The 17,740-nt window shown below is 41.5% G+C and overlaps 1 protein-coding gene across 1 annotated transcript; it reads left to right on the forward strand.

The window, feature by feature from the left end:
• The first annotated feature begins 4,132 nt into the window (after positions 1 to 4,132).
• Positions 4,133 to 14,977, forward strand: LOC121578344 (protein ILRUN). The gene is made up of 5 exons (XM_041892662.2): positions 4,133 to 4,748; positions 7,040 to 7,194; positions 7,401 to 7,598; positions 7,929 to 8,236; positions 13,117 to 14,977. Exons 1-5 carry the CDS (start codon positions 4,597 to 4,599, stop codon positions 13,150 to 13,152), a joined length of 849 nt encoding a protein of 282 aa, XP_041748596.1. The 5' UTR covers positions 4,133 to 4,596; the 3' UTR covers positions 13,153 to 14,977.
• The last annotated feature ends 2,763 nt before the right edge of the window (positions 14,978 to 17,740 follow it).

A 17,740-nucleotide genomic window follows, 5' to 3' on the forward strand; every position in this document is an offset into this window, starting at 1 on the left:
CGACATTCAGCCAACCCGGTTAATAATTGTAAATACATCCCGTTTGCGCATGTGCATAACTATAGATAAATCCTAGGGGAGAGTTTGAGTGATGAAAGTTGGACAAAGGATCTCTAAATCTCTGTGCAAGAAACACTTGGACGAGCTTAAAAAACAAACAAATGTTAGCCTATTTTCTGGCAATTTTGTTGTTATTATGTGCCAGATGTTAAGACTACAAATCATTAAAAATTGCCTATTTGCGAGATTGACTTGTTATTTCAATAGGCATAGGCTATTGACTAAAATCTGAGTTTATAATTGCAATTCAACTTTGCCATGGTTTGCTGAGATAGGTGCAGGTAGCCTATAGCTGCCAACATTTAATTTCAGAGAAAAGTCCACAATGAAACTGACATTAAATGTGGAGAATGGTACATTTGCAATAGAGCTGTGACCATGATCACAACTGATAACTTCCAATTGAATGAGCTAAACATGGCCATTAATAATTGCATAACAACACAAGGCTACAACAACAAACTGAAGTTATAGGCTATTTATTAAATCCGTTTGCCAGCTCCATGTAGGCTACAAAAATGGCACAAATTAATTTGCAATGACTCCAGTGATATCGCCATTTCAACATGATGGTCAACAGATGCAAATGTATCATTCCCCATATTTAATGTCAGTTTCATTGTAGATTTTTACCCATAAAAGAAACAAGTTCCATAAATGCAATTTCAAATTCCCACTCGCGCAGCGAGACCCATGAACTGAGCATAGTTTCCCATAAGAAAAGTCGACATTATAATGCAGTTTACTTTAAAACACCTTTGAGCGAATTTATCTCAAGTATGTAGTGCGCCTAAACTCGTTTTCCAGTGCTTTGTCGCCGTTATATAAGTTCTAGCGCGTTAATATGTTTTATGGAAAAAGGGTTAGAAATAGGTAGCTCCATGATGACCAATCGAAATAGCCTACCTACAACTGGCAAAATGTTGTCACAAGTGCGCATGTGCTGCTCTGTCTCCGTGACTCAGCTGCTTGCTGCAGCGCTCTCTCAACCAGTGCTCTCAACACACACACAAACCCCTTCTCCCCATCACTCACTCATTCACTCACAGCCTGATTGTCAGCATCAGCAGGTCACAGTGAAATATATTTAAAAAATGTAATTAAGAGAAATGCCATTGCAATTTAGAAATAGCCCAAAAACCCGCAACCCGCGACCAACACATTTTCACCGGCGACATCGTTATCAACGTAGCCCAATATCAGGAAAACGCAGACATGGCAACCCTGCCTGTGTTCCCCTCGCAATTGTTCGGAAATTCAAAGGTTGACCATAAATAGTTCCGCCTAATAATTTACATAATTTTTCTCATCACTAATTATGATTTCCCTGTGGAGATTAATTGATTAGTCTAATTAATTAAGGTAATAAAGAACATCTGATTATTTAATTGTGTTTTTCCTTAGAACGACCAAGATTATTGTTTTGAAACCAGGATCATTAGCTAAAGAAAAGCCAATAAAAATAAGAATTTGAATAGCAACAGATGACCTAAGCAAAAGTCCGCACCAAAGACAGTCTTATAATTAATTTTAAGATTCTTCTATTGGTTTTTAAATCAATCCACGATTGTGCACCCCAATACATTTCTGACATGCTTTTAAGTTATGTACCCAGTAGGTCCCTCAGGTCCTCTCGCACTGGCCTTTTAACCATCCCAAAGCCTAGGACCAAGAGGCATGGAGAGGCAGCCTTTAGTTAGCATGCCCCCAGCCTCTGGAATAGCCTGCCAGTAGAGTATGTGAGCGGAGCGGAGCAGAGCTGGAGGGAGCAAGGAGCTGAGCGTGCCCAATTTGACTTTTAGCGTGGAGCGAGATTCCCAAAGGCTGGAGCGTCGGCCTTCTCGCCCGCTCCAATTTCGCTCCAGTAGCGCTCATTTGATGAGCTCAGGGCATGCCCGCCCCAGCATGCATTTGTGGTCTACTTGTGTGCAGCTATAGCCCCTGGCTTTAGCTACTGTCATGGAATTCCCTAAATATTTTCATGAAGAAACTAATAAAACACACAGGTGCTAAATCAAGGTGACTTACAAAGATGAGGACCAAGAGCAAGAGAGGGAGTGTGGTGATGTTGTGTCCACAACTAAAGAATCATTGTGGAATCTGAAAAGACACATCCCATAAGGATGATGGTGTACTTACTATGTGCAAATGCTAAAAGAAAGGAAGGAGGTGGGTAGATAACTGTGTCATTGTAGCAAAATATTTGTAAACTAAAAATCAGATCTCTTAAACATTTCATTCATTTTCGTTCTATTATCTATACCATAGGCCATAATTGAGTTTGGCCCAATAGGCCTGGCATATTCCCACGTTCAAGGAGCATTCCGTTTTGATTGGGTTATTTTGCCTAAAAACCTTAAGGCTTATCTATATAAAAATAAAAATAAACGACTCTGCATCTCTGACCAGCCTGGCAAGAATGGCCAAAAGAGTGTTCACCATCCCCAGTGCCTCTAAGTGTGGAGAGGATATTCTCCACTGCTGGCCGGCTCTCCAGGCACCATCGCATGAGCCTGTAGCCACAGACTGGCCAAACTCATGTTTCTAAAAATGAATTCTAAAAATGAATTCAAAGGCACAAATAAGTCATTTTTCGTTTAATTAGTATTTAATTCAAGGCCTATATGCACAATTTATAGACTATAATGATTTAATACAAGGAAATGTTGTTTAAATCCTGAGCGCTTTATGTCTCTACCAGCCTCTTTTGTAGCACTCGCAAATGCTTCACAATGTATTTCTTTATAGGCTATAGCCTTTAAATAATTGAAATAATATAGCCTGAATAAATCATTTTAGTTCCTTCTTAGGCTCCCTGTCTGGCTCATGGCCTATTTAGAGTGTTTATATGCTGTTTAATATAACATGTAGCCTATTTGAAATGATGTTCGCTTCTTACATTCACCTTTTCATGTTTATTCAAATACCTTTCATTCAAATCCATATGGATTGGTTTCAATACTTAAAAACCAATTGGTAAGTCCAGGTAATCACAAAAATAGATGGGTGTTGGTTACATTGTGATTTTAATGAATGGAGCGAATTTGGAGCAGGAGTTTTTTTTCCTGTGAGCACAGAGCAGTTTTTTGCATGGAAGGACATGGAGCAGTGTGCACCGCTCCATGAGCAATGAGAGGGATTTCCAACCACTCTACTCCGCTCACATGCTCTGCCTGCCAGAGAACCTAAGGGGGGCCGAAACTGTGGACATTTTTAAAAGAGATCTTAAAAATCACCTTTTTAACTTTGCTTTTCCTTAGGGGGCTTTTTTGCCGTTCAGTTTCTATTGTTATTCTTTTGTTTTTTATCCTCTTATGTTTGTTGTGTAGTAAATATTTGTTTTTTTATTTTCATTATTTGTATTTGTTTTTTCCTGTGAAGCACATTGTGTTGCATTCCATGTCTGAAATATGCTGTATAAATAAAGCTTGATTTGATTTGACAGAAGAGTATGAAGAAAGGCTAAAATCAAAGATGTTTATAACTAAACCAAGAGACCACAGCCTGTCGTTTCTAATGGGAACAGATTAGTCATAGTGGGCAGAACAAGCAAGGAGGTGGGCAGAGCCAAACACGAGCTAGCGAGATCCTATTAGCCCGTTCTAGCATATATCTGCATATTTCCGTTAGGGCACGCCTACTCTGAAGTGCGCATGTGCAAAATCTCAATTCGCCTTTGCACTCCTTCTAAACAACGCGATTTTTTACAACTTTGGCAAAGGTTAACGTCTACAAAACATAGTCCATAACAAATTCTAGTTTGGGAACAGAAAACTGTATTGAGATCAAATGTTTCATGGATGAGAAAATTTGCAGAAAGTCGGCCAAAATCCATCTCCTTCCACCTTCTCCCACTGCCGGCCACTTGGCTTCCTCTCACTACCATATTTGTTAGTGAGTGAAAATGCCAAGCGGATGCTTCACATTTATACATCCGGTGAAATATCTGTCGCATTGTTCTATCTGTGCTAAAACTGCTTCCCCAATAGAAATCCCCGATCACACTTGAAGGCGATGTCATGGCGACGTTGGCTAGCTAAGCGCATGCGCAGGAAACGTCATCGGTCTAACTGTTTTCTCGCGTCGAACTGCGCGTGTGCAGACCGTCAACTCAAAGGCACTTCTTCGATATAGTGGTTTTTGACGAGGTTTGTGTAATAACATGTTCAACTACTTAAAACATTGACTCGAATCTACCTTGTGCCTTTAGATTTCGAGAAAATTAACAACTAAGGAATACTTTTTCACTTCTTTCTATTGACTTCTCCAACCCCAAACCCCGGCCTGGTCTACTTAGTCTGCTTCTCAAGCGTTCCCGAAAGTCTTGCGAGGTTGCGTCTCTGGGTCTAGAAACTCTGTGTCCATACCTTGGTCCACACACCGTGACGCAAGGTGACGTTCGATTGCACCGACGTCAAACGTTGCCCCTCGCCATGCATATTAAGTTTATTGTTGTTGGACTGGTTGTTATGACTGGACAAGGCCTCGGATTAAATTAGGAGAGAACCCGCCGTCGCTGCCACGGTAGACCTGCCAATGGAGGGCATGGACCTGGACCCGGAGCTCATGCAGAAATTCAACTGCATGGGCACCACTGACAAGGATGTCCTCATCTCAGAGTTCCAAAGACTGCTGGGGTTCCAACTCAACCCGGCAGGATGCGCCTTCTTCCTTGACATGACCAACTGGTGAGTTCGTGGATGTGGGGCCTAACTTGGCTAGTAGCTAGCTACATTTTGACTAGTGGCAAAGAAGCGAGCTAGCTATAATTTAGTGTGGTTGTATGTCTCTATCTCGTTCATGTAGTTATAGCTATATCTACTTGTGTCGATACATTGCAATTGGCTACGTCATTGCTAGGATTTATGCCGCGTTCATGTGCTAGTCGGAACTAGGAAACTCGGAAATTTCCGATTTGTGGATTCGTTGAACGCGGCACATGTATAACTGTAACCAGTTAACAAGTCAGATATTTCCGAGTTTCCTAGTTTCGATTAGTACGTGAACGCGGCAATAGTTAGGCTAACGTTAGCTATGTAAATCTGTAGGTAACGCCAGATACATTGGGCGGATTCGATTATGCTGCGGGGCACCTGTCTATGGACCGTGACGTGAACGGGCGAAAGCGGTGAGGGAGGAGCGCCTTTCTCAAATCAAACAGTAATCTGCTCAGCTCGGTTATGTTGTCAACAAGGCAGCATGGTGCATCGTCCAGAAACATACAACATCTCTTTTCCATTAAATATGTTAGAATTTTCAAACTTGTTTTCATTGGGAAGGCACATAAAGCGTTATTATCAAAAGCAATCACTTTTGCATGTGTAAACACAGAATCCTACCCATTATGCCGTGTTCAAAACAACTGGGAACTCGGAAAAAAACGACCTCCGATTTTGAAAAATCGATTTGAACTGTCATCCAACTCGGAATTCCAACTCAGGAACTCGGGCCTCATTCTAGAGCTCCGACTTTCTGACCTGAAGAGCACTGATTTCATGACTAGACCTCGTATTTTTCAGAGTTCCCAGTTGTCTTGAAAGCACCTCGGGAACTTGGAAAAAAAGCAATGTCAAATCATGGGGTCAGTGATCTTAAAGTTGGAGCTCTAGAAAGATGCCAGAGGTTCCGACTTGGAATTCTGAGTTGGTTGACTGTTCAAACTATTTTCCCCAGTCGCTCCTTTTTTTTCCCAATACCCAGTTGTCTTGAACACACTGTAGGAAGTTGGGGATTTACCAGTTCCCAGTTGATTTGAACGCTGCATTTGAACTGGGGCACCTGGCTCACGCCCGGGAGGCTGCCCGGTTCCAAAACTAAAGCAATCAACTTTCACCAGGTGCACATTTTCACCGGACCAGATTAATCGAATCCCCTCAATAACCACACTTCCATTCAGTTTTTATGCGAGTAAAGTCGTCCAACCTTTTTATTCCAGTAAAGTACATGTCAGATAAAAATGTCATGACATGTCTGATGGAAACAGCACATTTGTTGATGAACTTTCCAAATGTCGACAAAACAAAATATGCTAGACAAGGTGGTATCTTTTTGTGTTGTTAAAATTAATTATGCGAGAAATGTCAGTGGAAATGCTTTTATGTGCAAATATTGATATAGTAACCATGATATGAAAGTAAACTTGGTGTCATGCGATGACATGTTGTGCGGTCCTACCACTACGACTTGTCAGGAGAGCGTGCAGTTTATTAGGCTGCAGATTGAATAAATGATGATGAACGTGACATTTACATTACATTTGCTTCATTTAGCAGACGCTCTTATCCAGAGCGACTTACAAATTGGTGCATTCACAGGGTGGTGAAAGTGCAATTGATGAGCTTGATGCACCTTTCCAACAAATATCGAGGGTCTTATTGTGGTGACATGATCATCATTGCTTAGCTGCCGTTTGACAAATAAAAATAATCTCGCTCTTTAGTCCATAATAATTTCATCATGCAGGCTATACGTGCCCTCTAGCTAACAGCGAGCTGATACAGTAGGCTAGAGCGCACGTGCCAATACCGTAGGGGGCACACTCTCTATAAAACGTTTTTTTTCTTTGTTTTGAAAACCATCAGTAGAGTTGAAAATGCGATGGAAACCCATTTAACTTGTATTTTTTCGTGGTCTAGCTAGACAATAATGTGCAAGCTCGCACCAAGGGGCTCCAGGAGTAAATTTTAGAACACCTAGCTAGCAAGTGTTTGTGATATGATGATGTAATTTGATTGGTAGTGAGCTAAGGTATGCTAGTTATCACGACTTAATCACTGAACAAAATAAAACAACCCTGATAAATGACCTTGACTCATATTTTTGCCAAGGAAAATCATTATCAGCAAGATAGACTTATTTTAATTTTTTTTTAAATGGTTGTTGTGAAGTAGTTTCAGGAACTGGATCAGGTTGAATACTTGGTAATTAAACAGGGCATTGACTCACCCGCTCTTCTCAATGTCTTTTTCAATTAAAATAGGAATCTACAGGCAGCCATCGGTGCATATTATGACGTTGAGAGTCCCAGCATCAACACACCATTCATGTCCTTTTTGGAGGATGTGACAATTGGTGAGGGAGAGTCTGTTCCCCCCGACACACCGTTTACAAAGACCTGGAGGATACAGAACACAGGTGGGGTTACCTTTTATTCATCCAGATTATATCACCATACATATGATTCAGTCACAAAAGAAGAAAAACCTTCACTGCAATGTAAGACCCGGAAACCACTGGCCTGTAAACGTGTGTGTGGTGGAGGTAAGGTATGAGTAACTGCATGGTTGGCAAGTGAGCATTGTGTCTGAAAAGTGTGTATCAAATGTCTGTGTGTTTCACAGGTGCAGAGTCCTGGCCACCCGGGGTATGTCTGAAGTACATTGGAGGGGACCAGTTTGGCCACGTCAACATGGTGATGGTGCGCTGTCTAGACCCCCAGGAGATCTCAGACGTCAGTGTGCAGATGCACAGCCCCCTGGCACCCGGCATGTACCAGGGTCAATGGAGGATGTGCACAGCCACAGGACTGTTTTACGGAGGTATGTCCCAAATGGCGCAGATACACTGTTTTGTGGACCATTGTTTTCTATAAGGGTGTAATTAATTCCAGAAAGTATCCAGACACGGTTATTTTTTAAATATATCTATATATATATTTTTTTTTTTATATGTTTGTGTGCTAACTTTTTACTGTGTAGTCCTTTTTCAAGATATTAAGTCGTCAATCAATGTCTTGAAATTGGTCAACTTTACCAAAATGTCGTGCAGATGTAGGCATATCTGTGGGGTATTTAACTCCCAGCACTCTGTCTCCTGGACAGAACACGTCACCCATAATGCCTGGTGTGTGTCACTCTCTGTCCACACAGACGTGATCTGGGTGATCCTCAGCGTAGAGGTGGGGGGCCTTTTGGGCGTGACACAGCAGCTGTCCTCCTTCGAGACAGAGTTCAACACCCAGCCGCACCGCAACGTGGAGGGAGACTTCAACCCCTTTGCCTCGCCACAGAAGAGCAAACACAACGCCGGAGACCGCAACAACTTCAAAGACCCTGGAGGAGCCTGGGAGGGCATGCAGGACGCCATCCAGCAAGATCAAAACGGACTGTCTCACAATGCTGTAAATAGAGCATCGAATGGGCTCCAAAACAATCTATCAGTAGTGACTTACAGTCAGGTATGTATGAATTGATGAACCAAGGTTGGCTTGCCTCGAAACAAGGTGACGTCCACTCCTCACTGTTTTCTGCTTAAACATTGGGCCTCTTGTGGGAGAAGTGAGTGGTTGTTACTATATTTCTTGAGGTGATTTTTTTATTTCTTCAGTGCCATGTTTGGATGTGTGTAAAAACAACTCTCCTCATGGCTGAATTTGAAAACTCTTGATTCAAAATGCTGTTTTTGTGTTCATAAAAAAGTACAGTGTTAGTGAGGTTTTTTTTCCAGGCGTTGCCACTACGGTACAGTTACAGTATGTGTGCTTGGTAGTGTGGAAAACACACATTAGAGCTCTACTCTGAATTGTAGCACAGACTGATTGTTCTCCACCACTGTTTATCAGTAATCTATGAAGAGCATTGATGTGATTTAGACACTGGTTACATGTTACACATTTTTTCAAGTGTGTATTGCACACTCACCTGGCTCAAAAGTAAGCCTACCTGTCACCTTAGTGACCAGACGGTAACCAGGCTTCCATCCAACCTTTTTATGCGAGTAAAGTACATGTCGGATAAAAGATGTCACGACAGGCATGATGGAGGAAGCAAAATTAGTTGGTAAACTTTCCAAATGTCGACAAAACAAAATACGCTAGACAAGGTGGGTTTTTGTGTTGGTAAAATAAATTCTGCGCGAAATTGCAGTGGAAATGCAAATATTTATATGATAACCATCATATCGAAGTAAACTTTGACCAACGACTCGGGAAAGCCTACCGTTTATTAGGCTACCACCCTTAGTGGCGTTGGCAGAAAGTGGATGTTTCTGGTTTTCAGGGATACAGTATTCAACATAACTTCAGCTTCCTACGCCTGCTACGTTAGGTTATTAGGCTACAGATGAAATAAGTTATGATGAACTTCACAGGGTGGTGAAAGTGCACGGTGATGAGCTTGATGCTCCTTTCCAATAATTATCGAGGGTCTTAATCTGGTGACATGATGATCGATGCTTGGCTGCCGTTTGACAAATACAAATAATTTCACTCTTTTGTCCATAATAATCTCAATATGTAGTCTATACCAGCACTGTATCTGCCAGCTGTTGGCTAGAGCGCAACTCATTTTCAGTTTCCTCCTCCCGACTCAGACCGTCCTAGCAACATTTTTGCTTTGCTAAGAAGCTATTTTTGTTTCTTTTTGACAATTTTAATGGCGAAGGTGCATAAAGATGTCGGAATTCAGATATCATTTTTTTAGCACTATCCACAGAGCTTTGAAACTACAGTGCGCGACATGGTTCAGTGCACGAATAAATCAGCACAATCAATTTTTTTGTTTTTTTACATTGCCGGCGTCTTGGAGCAAAAATGTAGATACATACATAAAGAGTAACGAAGAGGAATGTACAATACGGCTAACTTAGCAAACGAGGCATTTGTGGTAAGTGCAACAATCACGGTAAGGTACACTACATGACCAAAAGTATGTGGACACCTGCTCGGCGAACATCTCATTCTAAAATCATGGGCATTAATATGGAGATGGTCCCCCCTTTGCTGCTATAACAACCTCCACTCTTCTGGGAAGGATTTCCACTAGATGTTGGAATATTGCTGCGGGGACTTGCTTCCATTCAGCCATGAGCATTAGTGAGGTCGAGCACTGATGTTGGTCGATTAGGCCTGGCTCGCAGTCGGCGTTCCAATTCGTCCCAAAGGTGTTCGATGGGGTTGAGGGAAGGGCTCTGTGCAGGCCAGTCAAGTTCTTCCACACCGATCTCCACAAACCATTTCTGTATGGACCTCACTTTGTGCATGGGGGCATTGTCATGCTGAAACAGGAAAGGGCCTTCCCCAAACTGTTTCCACAAAGTTGGAAGCAAAGAATCGTCTAGAATGTCATTGTATGCTGTAGCGTTAAGATTTCCCTTCACTGGAACTAAGGGACCTAGCTCAAACCATAAAAAACACAGTATGCACTATGCATTCGGGCAGGTAGCGTTCTCCTGGCATCTGCCAAACTCAGATTCGTCCGTCAGATGGTGTAGCGTGATTCCTCACTCTAGAGAACGCGTTTCCACTGCTCCAGTCCAATGGGGGCAAGCTTTACACCACTCCAGCCGACGCTTGGCATTGCGTATGGTGATCTTAGGCTTGTGTGCGGCTGCTCGGCCATGGAAACCCATTTCATGAAGCTCCTGATGAACAGTTATTGTGCTGACGTTGCTTCCAGAGGCAGTTTGGAACTCGGTAGTGAGTTGACCAGCACAGCTCTAGCAGGGCAGACGTGACGAACAGAGAGAGGAAAACTCACCTTAGTTATGATCAACTGAATGATGAACATATTGGAATATAGTAGGCTAATGCAATTGAAGGCATGTATCAAATTGTTGCTCATACTGAAACTCCCGAAGTTGTATCCAACCATTATACTAATTTAAAGCAATCGTTGTGTGTGTGGGCACCTAGATTGTAATTTCAGCACCATTTTGAATGGGACAGCGCCATCATGCTGCTTTGAGACAAGCGTGGGGGACTTATCTACATAAATCAATCAGTGTCAGATTTTTTGTTTTCACTGAATCTCCGTTTGGATATTTGGTAACAATTAGGCTGGTGAAATGTTAGCTAAGTTGAGGTGAGTGCTAATGATCATCTTTTATTCTAGTCCCCTGTAGGTCAGTTGGTAGAGCATGGCGCTTGCAACGCCAGGGTTTTGGGTTCGTTTCCCACGGGGGGCCAGTATGAAAATGTATGCACTCACTAACTGTAAGTCGCTCTGGATAAGAGCGTCTGCTAAATGACTAAAATGTAAAAATGTAGCTTGCTTATATATATTAGCTGATCAGAACATTTTGCTAGCACTCGTCTAGTAGATTGTCCTACTCCCGACCCAAAAGCCTGTGACTTGTCTGAAAATCAATCGATGTGATTTTGTTTCACTGAATCTCTATTTATTTGGTTAATTGATCTCTGGCAGGACAAGTGGAAGTGCTAGCTCATTTATTCGTTTGGTCATCTATCACTGATCAGAAACATTTAGTGTGCAATAATGTAGCCTAAATCCAGTGTATATGTATCTATTGACTCACGCAGTAGCCTTATATAGAGCCCAGGTGATTTTCCTATCGTCCCAATCCCACTGAAACCTAAAATCCTGACTCCTGTCTCGCATGAAAATTCCTAACTTTATTCTGTAATCTATAGGTTGCATTTTCAAAGCACGTCTCGCCTATGCATGTCAAAATACCGCTATAACATTTCCCCTGCTTCTCTGCGCTGTCTCGTATTGCTGCCCATATGAGAGGTTAGGTAGAGAATGTTTTTTTTAAAAAGCAGAGTTGGTCCCCGTTAAGATACCTTGATATTTAAACAATTTCCTCCCTGTTATTCATGAGCTGATCTGCTATCTGTATATATATATAATAATCTAGATGTTGCCAAATATGAGATATTCTGTCATTCGTTGGAGGTTATCTAACAAGTTTAGCAACTTTGGTCATTTTACTTTTGTTTGACTGCCATCACAAAGTTTATATGATTCGACAATGCTATAGCTAACTTGGGGTGTGCTCTGTGCGTTCTAGGCCTGAATTAATTGAGGAACATGCTAACGCTCTGAATTTATGAACAGCCTGTTTCGCAATTCACAGCAATGTCACTGGCGATCAAAGTTACTCTATCATTACTAAATGTCAGTTTCACTTTCTGTGAAATCTTGATATATTTTGGGACAACCCTGGCATAGTGACCGTATCTTGGTTTTAAACTTTTTAAATGGGCACTTCCAAATTTTGCAGTATTTACCGGGACTCTCGGGATAAATAGGAATTATTCCTGGTATTGAAATGTGGTAGAATTTTGGGAAGATATTAATCCCTAGTACTTAATTGTTACCCAGAAATGATTTGATATTGAGATAAAAACGGATACATTGGACCTTTTTTAAGCCTAGTCCTGGACTAAAAAGCATTCTCAATGGAGATTCTCCTTGTAGTCCTAATCTGTGTCTGGGAAACCGGCCCTATATGTCAGTTGGTGGTTACAATATCCTCACTGAGCAACAACATCCACCATTACAGCAGCTGTACACCACCTGCTTTTGCCTAGTTTATTGCCCTTAATGATACAAGCTATTTTATTGTTTTTATGGATTTACCTGTATATATGATAATAACCCTTGTCGGTTCGCCACCATATACTGGTGCACTATACCCTCAGAGATGCTTGGATGTGTGTGTGTCCGTGCCTGCTCTAAATCACCTTATACTTCTGTCATAGCTAGCATTTTTTATTCCAGCCTGTAAATGTACAACCACTCCTGGCTGGGTACACCTGACTGTTCAGAAACACATGCCTCTGTTGCTCATTCACAGCTTTTATTGACTCAATAATGGACTGCGGTACTTCCTTACATACTGCTGAGCTTATCTTTCTGAGGGATACAGATGTGCTGTATGTAGGGGCCTGCCCTGTTTAGGATGTTGCTGCAACCTTACTGGCCTGCGACACCGGACGCGTAACTTTTGCAAACCGTGAGAAACTCCTATTAATTTCAATGAAAACCTGGGCGTAAGCATGTCGACTCAGCAAGTTGCTGTTTACCGTAAAATTGCGCTCTGGTTCTAATTTCAAGATTGCCACACGCAGCTCGCGCCCGAGAACAATGGGATAGAGCGGCTCACGCAATGCTCATGCCGGAAAAAAGTTCCACGTCCAGTGTAAGAGAATGTTCAGATAGAAATGCATTGTGTAGAACAAATATGATTGCCTGTCGCTTAGAATAGAGAATCGTGTAAGCGCCATTCATTACATTTCTATCTATCACGTTCTTAGCATTTCACCTTACTGAACTCATACCATGCATTTTGACTGTGTTCCGTCTCTCTCCTCAGGGTATTCATGGCCCCTATCCGTTTGGCCAGAGTTAGAAAGATGGAGATCCAGGCCAGGTGTTGCTGAACAGACATGGGTATGTTGATGCTGACCTGCAGGCAGGGGCACTGGAGAGAGGAGGGACACATATTTGATACAGACTCCAGACAACCCTCTTCCTTGCCCCAATCCACAAGCTGCATTGAGAAGAAGGACGCTACTATCCCAGTGAATGGCCCCTTACCAACATCATCAGCACCTTCCCGAGATCTGCATGTGTAAATGCTACATAAAGAGTGCTATAAATCCTAAAAAAAGATATCATACTACTACACAACAGTTTTTTTTAGTTTTCTTTCTTATTTTGAGCTGACAACTCACCTCAGTGGACTGACTGCTGGATGAGCAAAGGGATGGATGTGTGTGAGCTTGAGCAAATGAAACGTGTGAGTGGAAAAAGCCATCTAAAACTATTTTGCCTGTTGAGCGATTGTAGGTTTAAATTCAATGTCTGCGTATACTGCAGTGTGTGCGTATGTATGTGTATGGTTTCCTTTTGGATTTTACTAAACATGAAATGGTGGATACTACTTCGGTAAGGAAGTTGTGGTGACCTATGTACACATCTAAATAGATTAAACTAAATATAATACTCATTCTAAAACAATTCCTCCACTGATGTTTCAGAATTTAGGATACAGGCCTGTGAATGAGTAGCGCCGTAAATAAGGCTTTGCTGTACTGTTCTAACACAGAGATGCATCATTCAGTGGCAATTGCTTGTTCTTTAGAGCCAGCAGATGGTGCTATAAATGAAACTACCAAACCAAATTGGCTCTGACACTTCACACTTCACGACGGACAACGTCATAGAAAAATAGACTTAGCTCTACCCCATCATGGGGAGGGCTATCTAAATTCTGGGTTTGTTTCCGCAGTTGTTTCTGCAGTTTGCATGATGCCACTTCAGATGTTTGCAAGTAGTGATTCGATATGGTGTCTGGAGATAGAGTTCATATTAATTAATTAATTTAATTAATGAATATGCCATTTAGCAGACGCTTTTATCCAAAGCGACTTACAGTCATGCGTGCATACATGTGTTTTTTTATATTATCTCCTTGTTTTATAGTTTTCTTCCAAACTTGTACACAACATTGAGTCCCGTTTTGATTTGTCAAATTAAGCAACTTTGGTTCTACATACATTCAAAAGGACACAGTTTCAACCCTGAAATTCCATTGTACTCTGCATAAAGTGGAGTGCTGTATACGAGGTTTAGTTATGTTAATCATTGTTTACAAATATCAACCAAATGAAGTTAACATCGTGTTCCGCAATTTGTTTGCCCTTTGGAATGTTGTCGTTTTCAACTCTCTTTCTGTCGCCGCCTTCAAGCAATCGTGATTTGTCTGCTTCCAATGTTCCACCAGGTTGAGGGGGGGAAAAGAAATGAGTGACAATTGTTATTCATCGACTAAAGATCTTTTAGATGCCCGTACAATAGTATTTTATGGTTCATTCTGATGGAAAGTATGTTTTCTTGTGGGCATGGTGTTTTGACACCAGCCTTTCACATTTCTGTATTTGTCAAGGTCATACTGTTAGTCCTCCCAAACAGTTTATTTTTAATTTTTTTTGCTCGCTTTTTTAATCATCAGAATCCTTGCTGTCTGCTTTGCATTTGTGTGTTCGATGGGGAGAGAGAGAGTTGAATTATTAGCATTCTTTTATTTTCTATTTTTTTTAAGCAGTGTGGCATGGTGAGTGGATGAGTGGAGAGTTTGCATAGTCTTATGATAGAACATTTATTAGAAGATAATGTAAAATTAAAGCATTTTTCCTGTATGTATAAATTAAAGATTTGTATGATTAAATTAACACTGAAACAAATAATGTGGCACCATGTTTGTTAGTTTTTTTCGTTGATTGACTCACTTGACTTATGTAATACACTGTGTTGGCAGGGAGACACCACAGCACAGTTTTATGTCCTCTTTTGCCAGGATGAGGCTGGGGTCCCCAAATGACAAAAATAGGCATTGAGTCCGAGAGAAAATGCAAGTCTACTGGTGAGAAGTAAGCAGTACTTGAGACAGAGGGGCTGCTTCCCACAATAATGGTGTGGCCGTTGGTGTATTGTACAAGCTGTAAGGTATGATGTTTCCTCACAGTGGGCTCTTCTATTCAGGGTAACGGTTCAGTTATAGGCAATCTCACTTCATTTTACTGTACACTGACTTACTGTAAGTGGTGTCATCATAAAGTTCAGACATGCTCAATAGCATTTGAAAAGGTATAATCCCCCAGCCCATTTTACAGTAGGCAAATGGTTGTACATTTTTCATTCTCATTAAACAACCCATCTCTTGTTGCAGACTGACAATATAATGTACATTTCATCACAAGCATTATTCATAATTCAAGACATAGTGCCTCAAAAGGAGACTAGTTATTTATTCTTAAATAATCCCAATTCATGTTGGAGATAATAGAATATGGTTGATTAAAAAAAATAAAGACTATTCTAAAAAGACCAGACCTGAGTGTGTAGGAAAGGGGCGAACTCTGTCCTCATTGACACTTGGATTGGTGGTGCCTTTGAGCTTATGGATCCAGTAGCCCAGCAGTGTTTTCTTTAAAGATGATCTATTATATTGACAAGATAGCCGGTTGCCCACTCTAACAATGGAAATACATTTCCTCAATGATTGAAGGCAGACGACATCAGGTGGGGCCATTCTAGCCAATGAGAGGGCAGATACGCGTGTGCACAACAGGCACAACCAAGTAGTTTTTCTCAATTTTGCCCGGAATGATACGTGCATCCACATAGGTCAGTACATTTGTAACAGCCTAAACATTGTGAAACTTCTATTTGATCAAATAAGCCTGGGTTTCCATCCAATTGGCGACAGATTTTCATGCAAATATTCTAAAATACGCATAAAAACAATATGGGCATTTTCACACCAGCAATGTGTTTCCATCAAATTGACTTGTTGCGGATAAAAAGCTATGCTTGATGACATAGTCACAAAAATTCGTTATATAGCGAATGTGCCCATTCAGCTTTTGGCAAGTGTGCTCTAGCCAACAGCTCGCAAACACAGTGGGGCTTGCCTACATGATGAGATTATTATGGATTTTTATTTGTCAAACAGCAGGTAAGCATCGCTCATCATGTCACCAGAATAAGACCCTCACTTTCACCACCCTGTGAAGTTCATTATCATTTATTTAATCTGTAGCCTAATAAACTGTTTACTTTTCCTTGACTCCAAGTTTACTTCGGTGTGATAGCTATTATATAAATATTTGCGCATAAAAGCGTTTCCACCGGCATTTCTCACATAATACATTTTACAGACACAAAAAGATCCCACCTTGTCTAGCATATTTTGTTTTGTCGAGTTTTGTAAAGTTTACCGACACATTTTCTGTTTCCAGCAGGCCTGTCACTACATCTTTATCCGACTTTCTTTACTTGCTTAAGAAAGTTGGATGGAAATCTGGTTACTGTCATAAATTTGATCTCCAGCCAGTAGGCTAAAGAAAACGGAACTCTTTCTACCATAGGCTATAGGCTACATGATTTATGTAAAATAATTTTTTACTACATTGGTGGAGCGCCGCAGCTTTGCATCTCTCCGACAGCACCTTGGAGAGGCGTGCTGGGCATGGACATTATTTTGCGCCCCTGCCTTTGACAAAGTGGGTGCTACTTATCACGGGGCGGCATCAGTGCTCACCTAAATAGCCCATATGCCACTGAGTGAGATAAATTGTCTTTGGGCAGAATTATGTAAGGTATATGAATTGGAGGTGTATTTTGGTCAGTTTAGCTCGGGAAAATCTGCCCTTGTCAATCTGTCGCGCCGCCGCCTATTCCTGCCTAATGGGTGGGCTGGCCCTGCATGTTGCAACATGGTCTTTGTGTGTGTTATAAAGTAAAGGTATTCTTTCTAAATCATCTATGAAGAGGTGAATGATTATATCACAGTTCACCTAAAACAAAAGCAACATTAAAATCTCAGAAAAACCTTGATTTTGTTTATGATACTGAAGCCCTAAAGCCATGTGATGCCAGTCAGTGTGTGTTTTGGGCAGCATACTGGACGCCCATGTAGGGCACCTCCCTCATAGAGGCAACAGGGACAATGTACTACCATATGACATATTCACATTTTAGTATACGCTCTTATCCAGAGCGACGTACAGTTAGTGAATGCATACATGTTTTTTCATACCCCCCGTGGGAATCGAACCCACAACCCTGGCGTTGCAAACACCATGCTCCGGCCATTCCCTCCCCTACCCTGGACGACGCAGAGTCAATTGTGCGCCCGATGGGTCTCCCGGTTGCGGACGGCTACGACAGAGCCTGGATTCGAACCAGGATCTCTAGTGGCACAGCTATCACTGCCATGCAGTGCATTAGACCACTACGCCACTCGGGAGGCTATACATGTGGTTGGTAGAGAGCTCAGTAAGCCTTAGTGAAAACAGCTCAAGAGACAACATCAGTCTGGGCGTGGGTCCCTCTGAAGACCTCATAGAGGACTAGCTAACAATTTGCACTGAATTTAATTTAACTTATAAAGAACCACTCTTATTAGTTTTCACATCAGAAAAATGTATTGG

Source organism: Coregonus clupeaformis, chromosome 12 (genome assembly GCF_020615455.1).
Source record: "Coregonus clupeaformis isolate EN_2021a chromosome 12, ASM2061545v1, whole genome shotgun sequence".
In the NCBI taxonomy this organism is placed as follows: domain Eukaryota; kingdom Metazoa; phylum Chordata; class Actinopteri; order Salmoniformes; family Salmonidae; genus Coregonus; species Coregonus clupeaformis.

Excerpts from the sequence above, each read along its gene's own strand:
- LOC121578344 (XM_041892662.2), top strand. The coding sequence starts at position 4,597 with ATGGAGGGCATGGACCTGGACCCGGAGCTCATGCAGAAATTCAACTGC. Across the intron at positions 4,749-7,039 it reads TTCCTTGACATGACCAACTG|GAATCTACAGGCAGCCATCG; the intron begins GTGAGTTCGTGG and ends CAATTAAAATAG. Across the intron at positions 7,195-7,400 it reads CTGGAGGATACAGAACACAG|GTGCAGAGTCCTGGCCACCC; the intron begins GTGGGGTTACCT and ends TGTGTTTCACAG.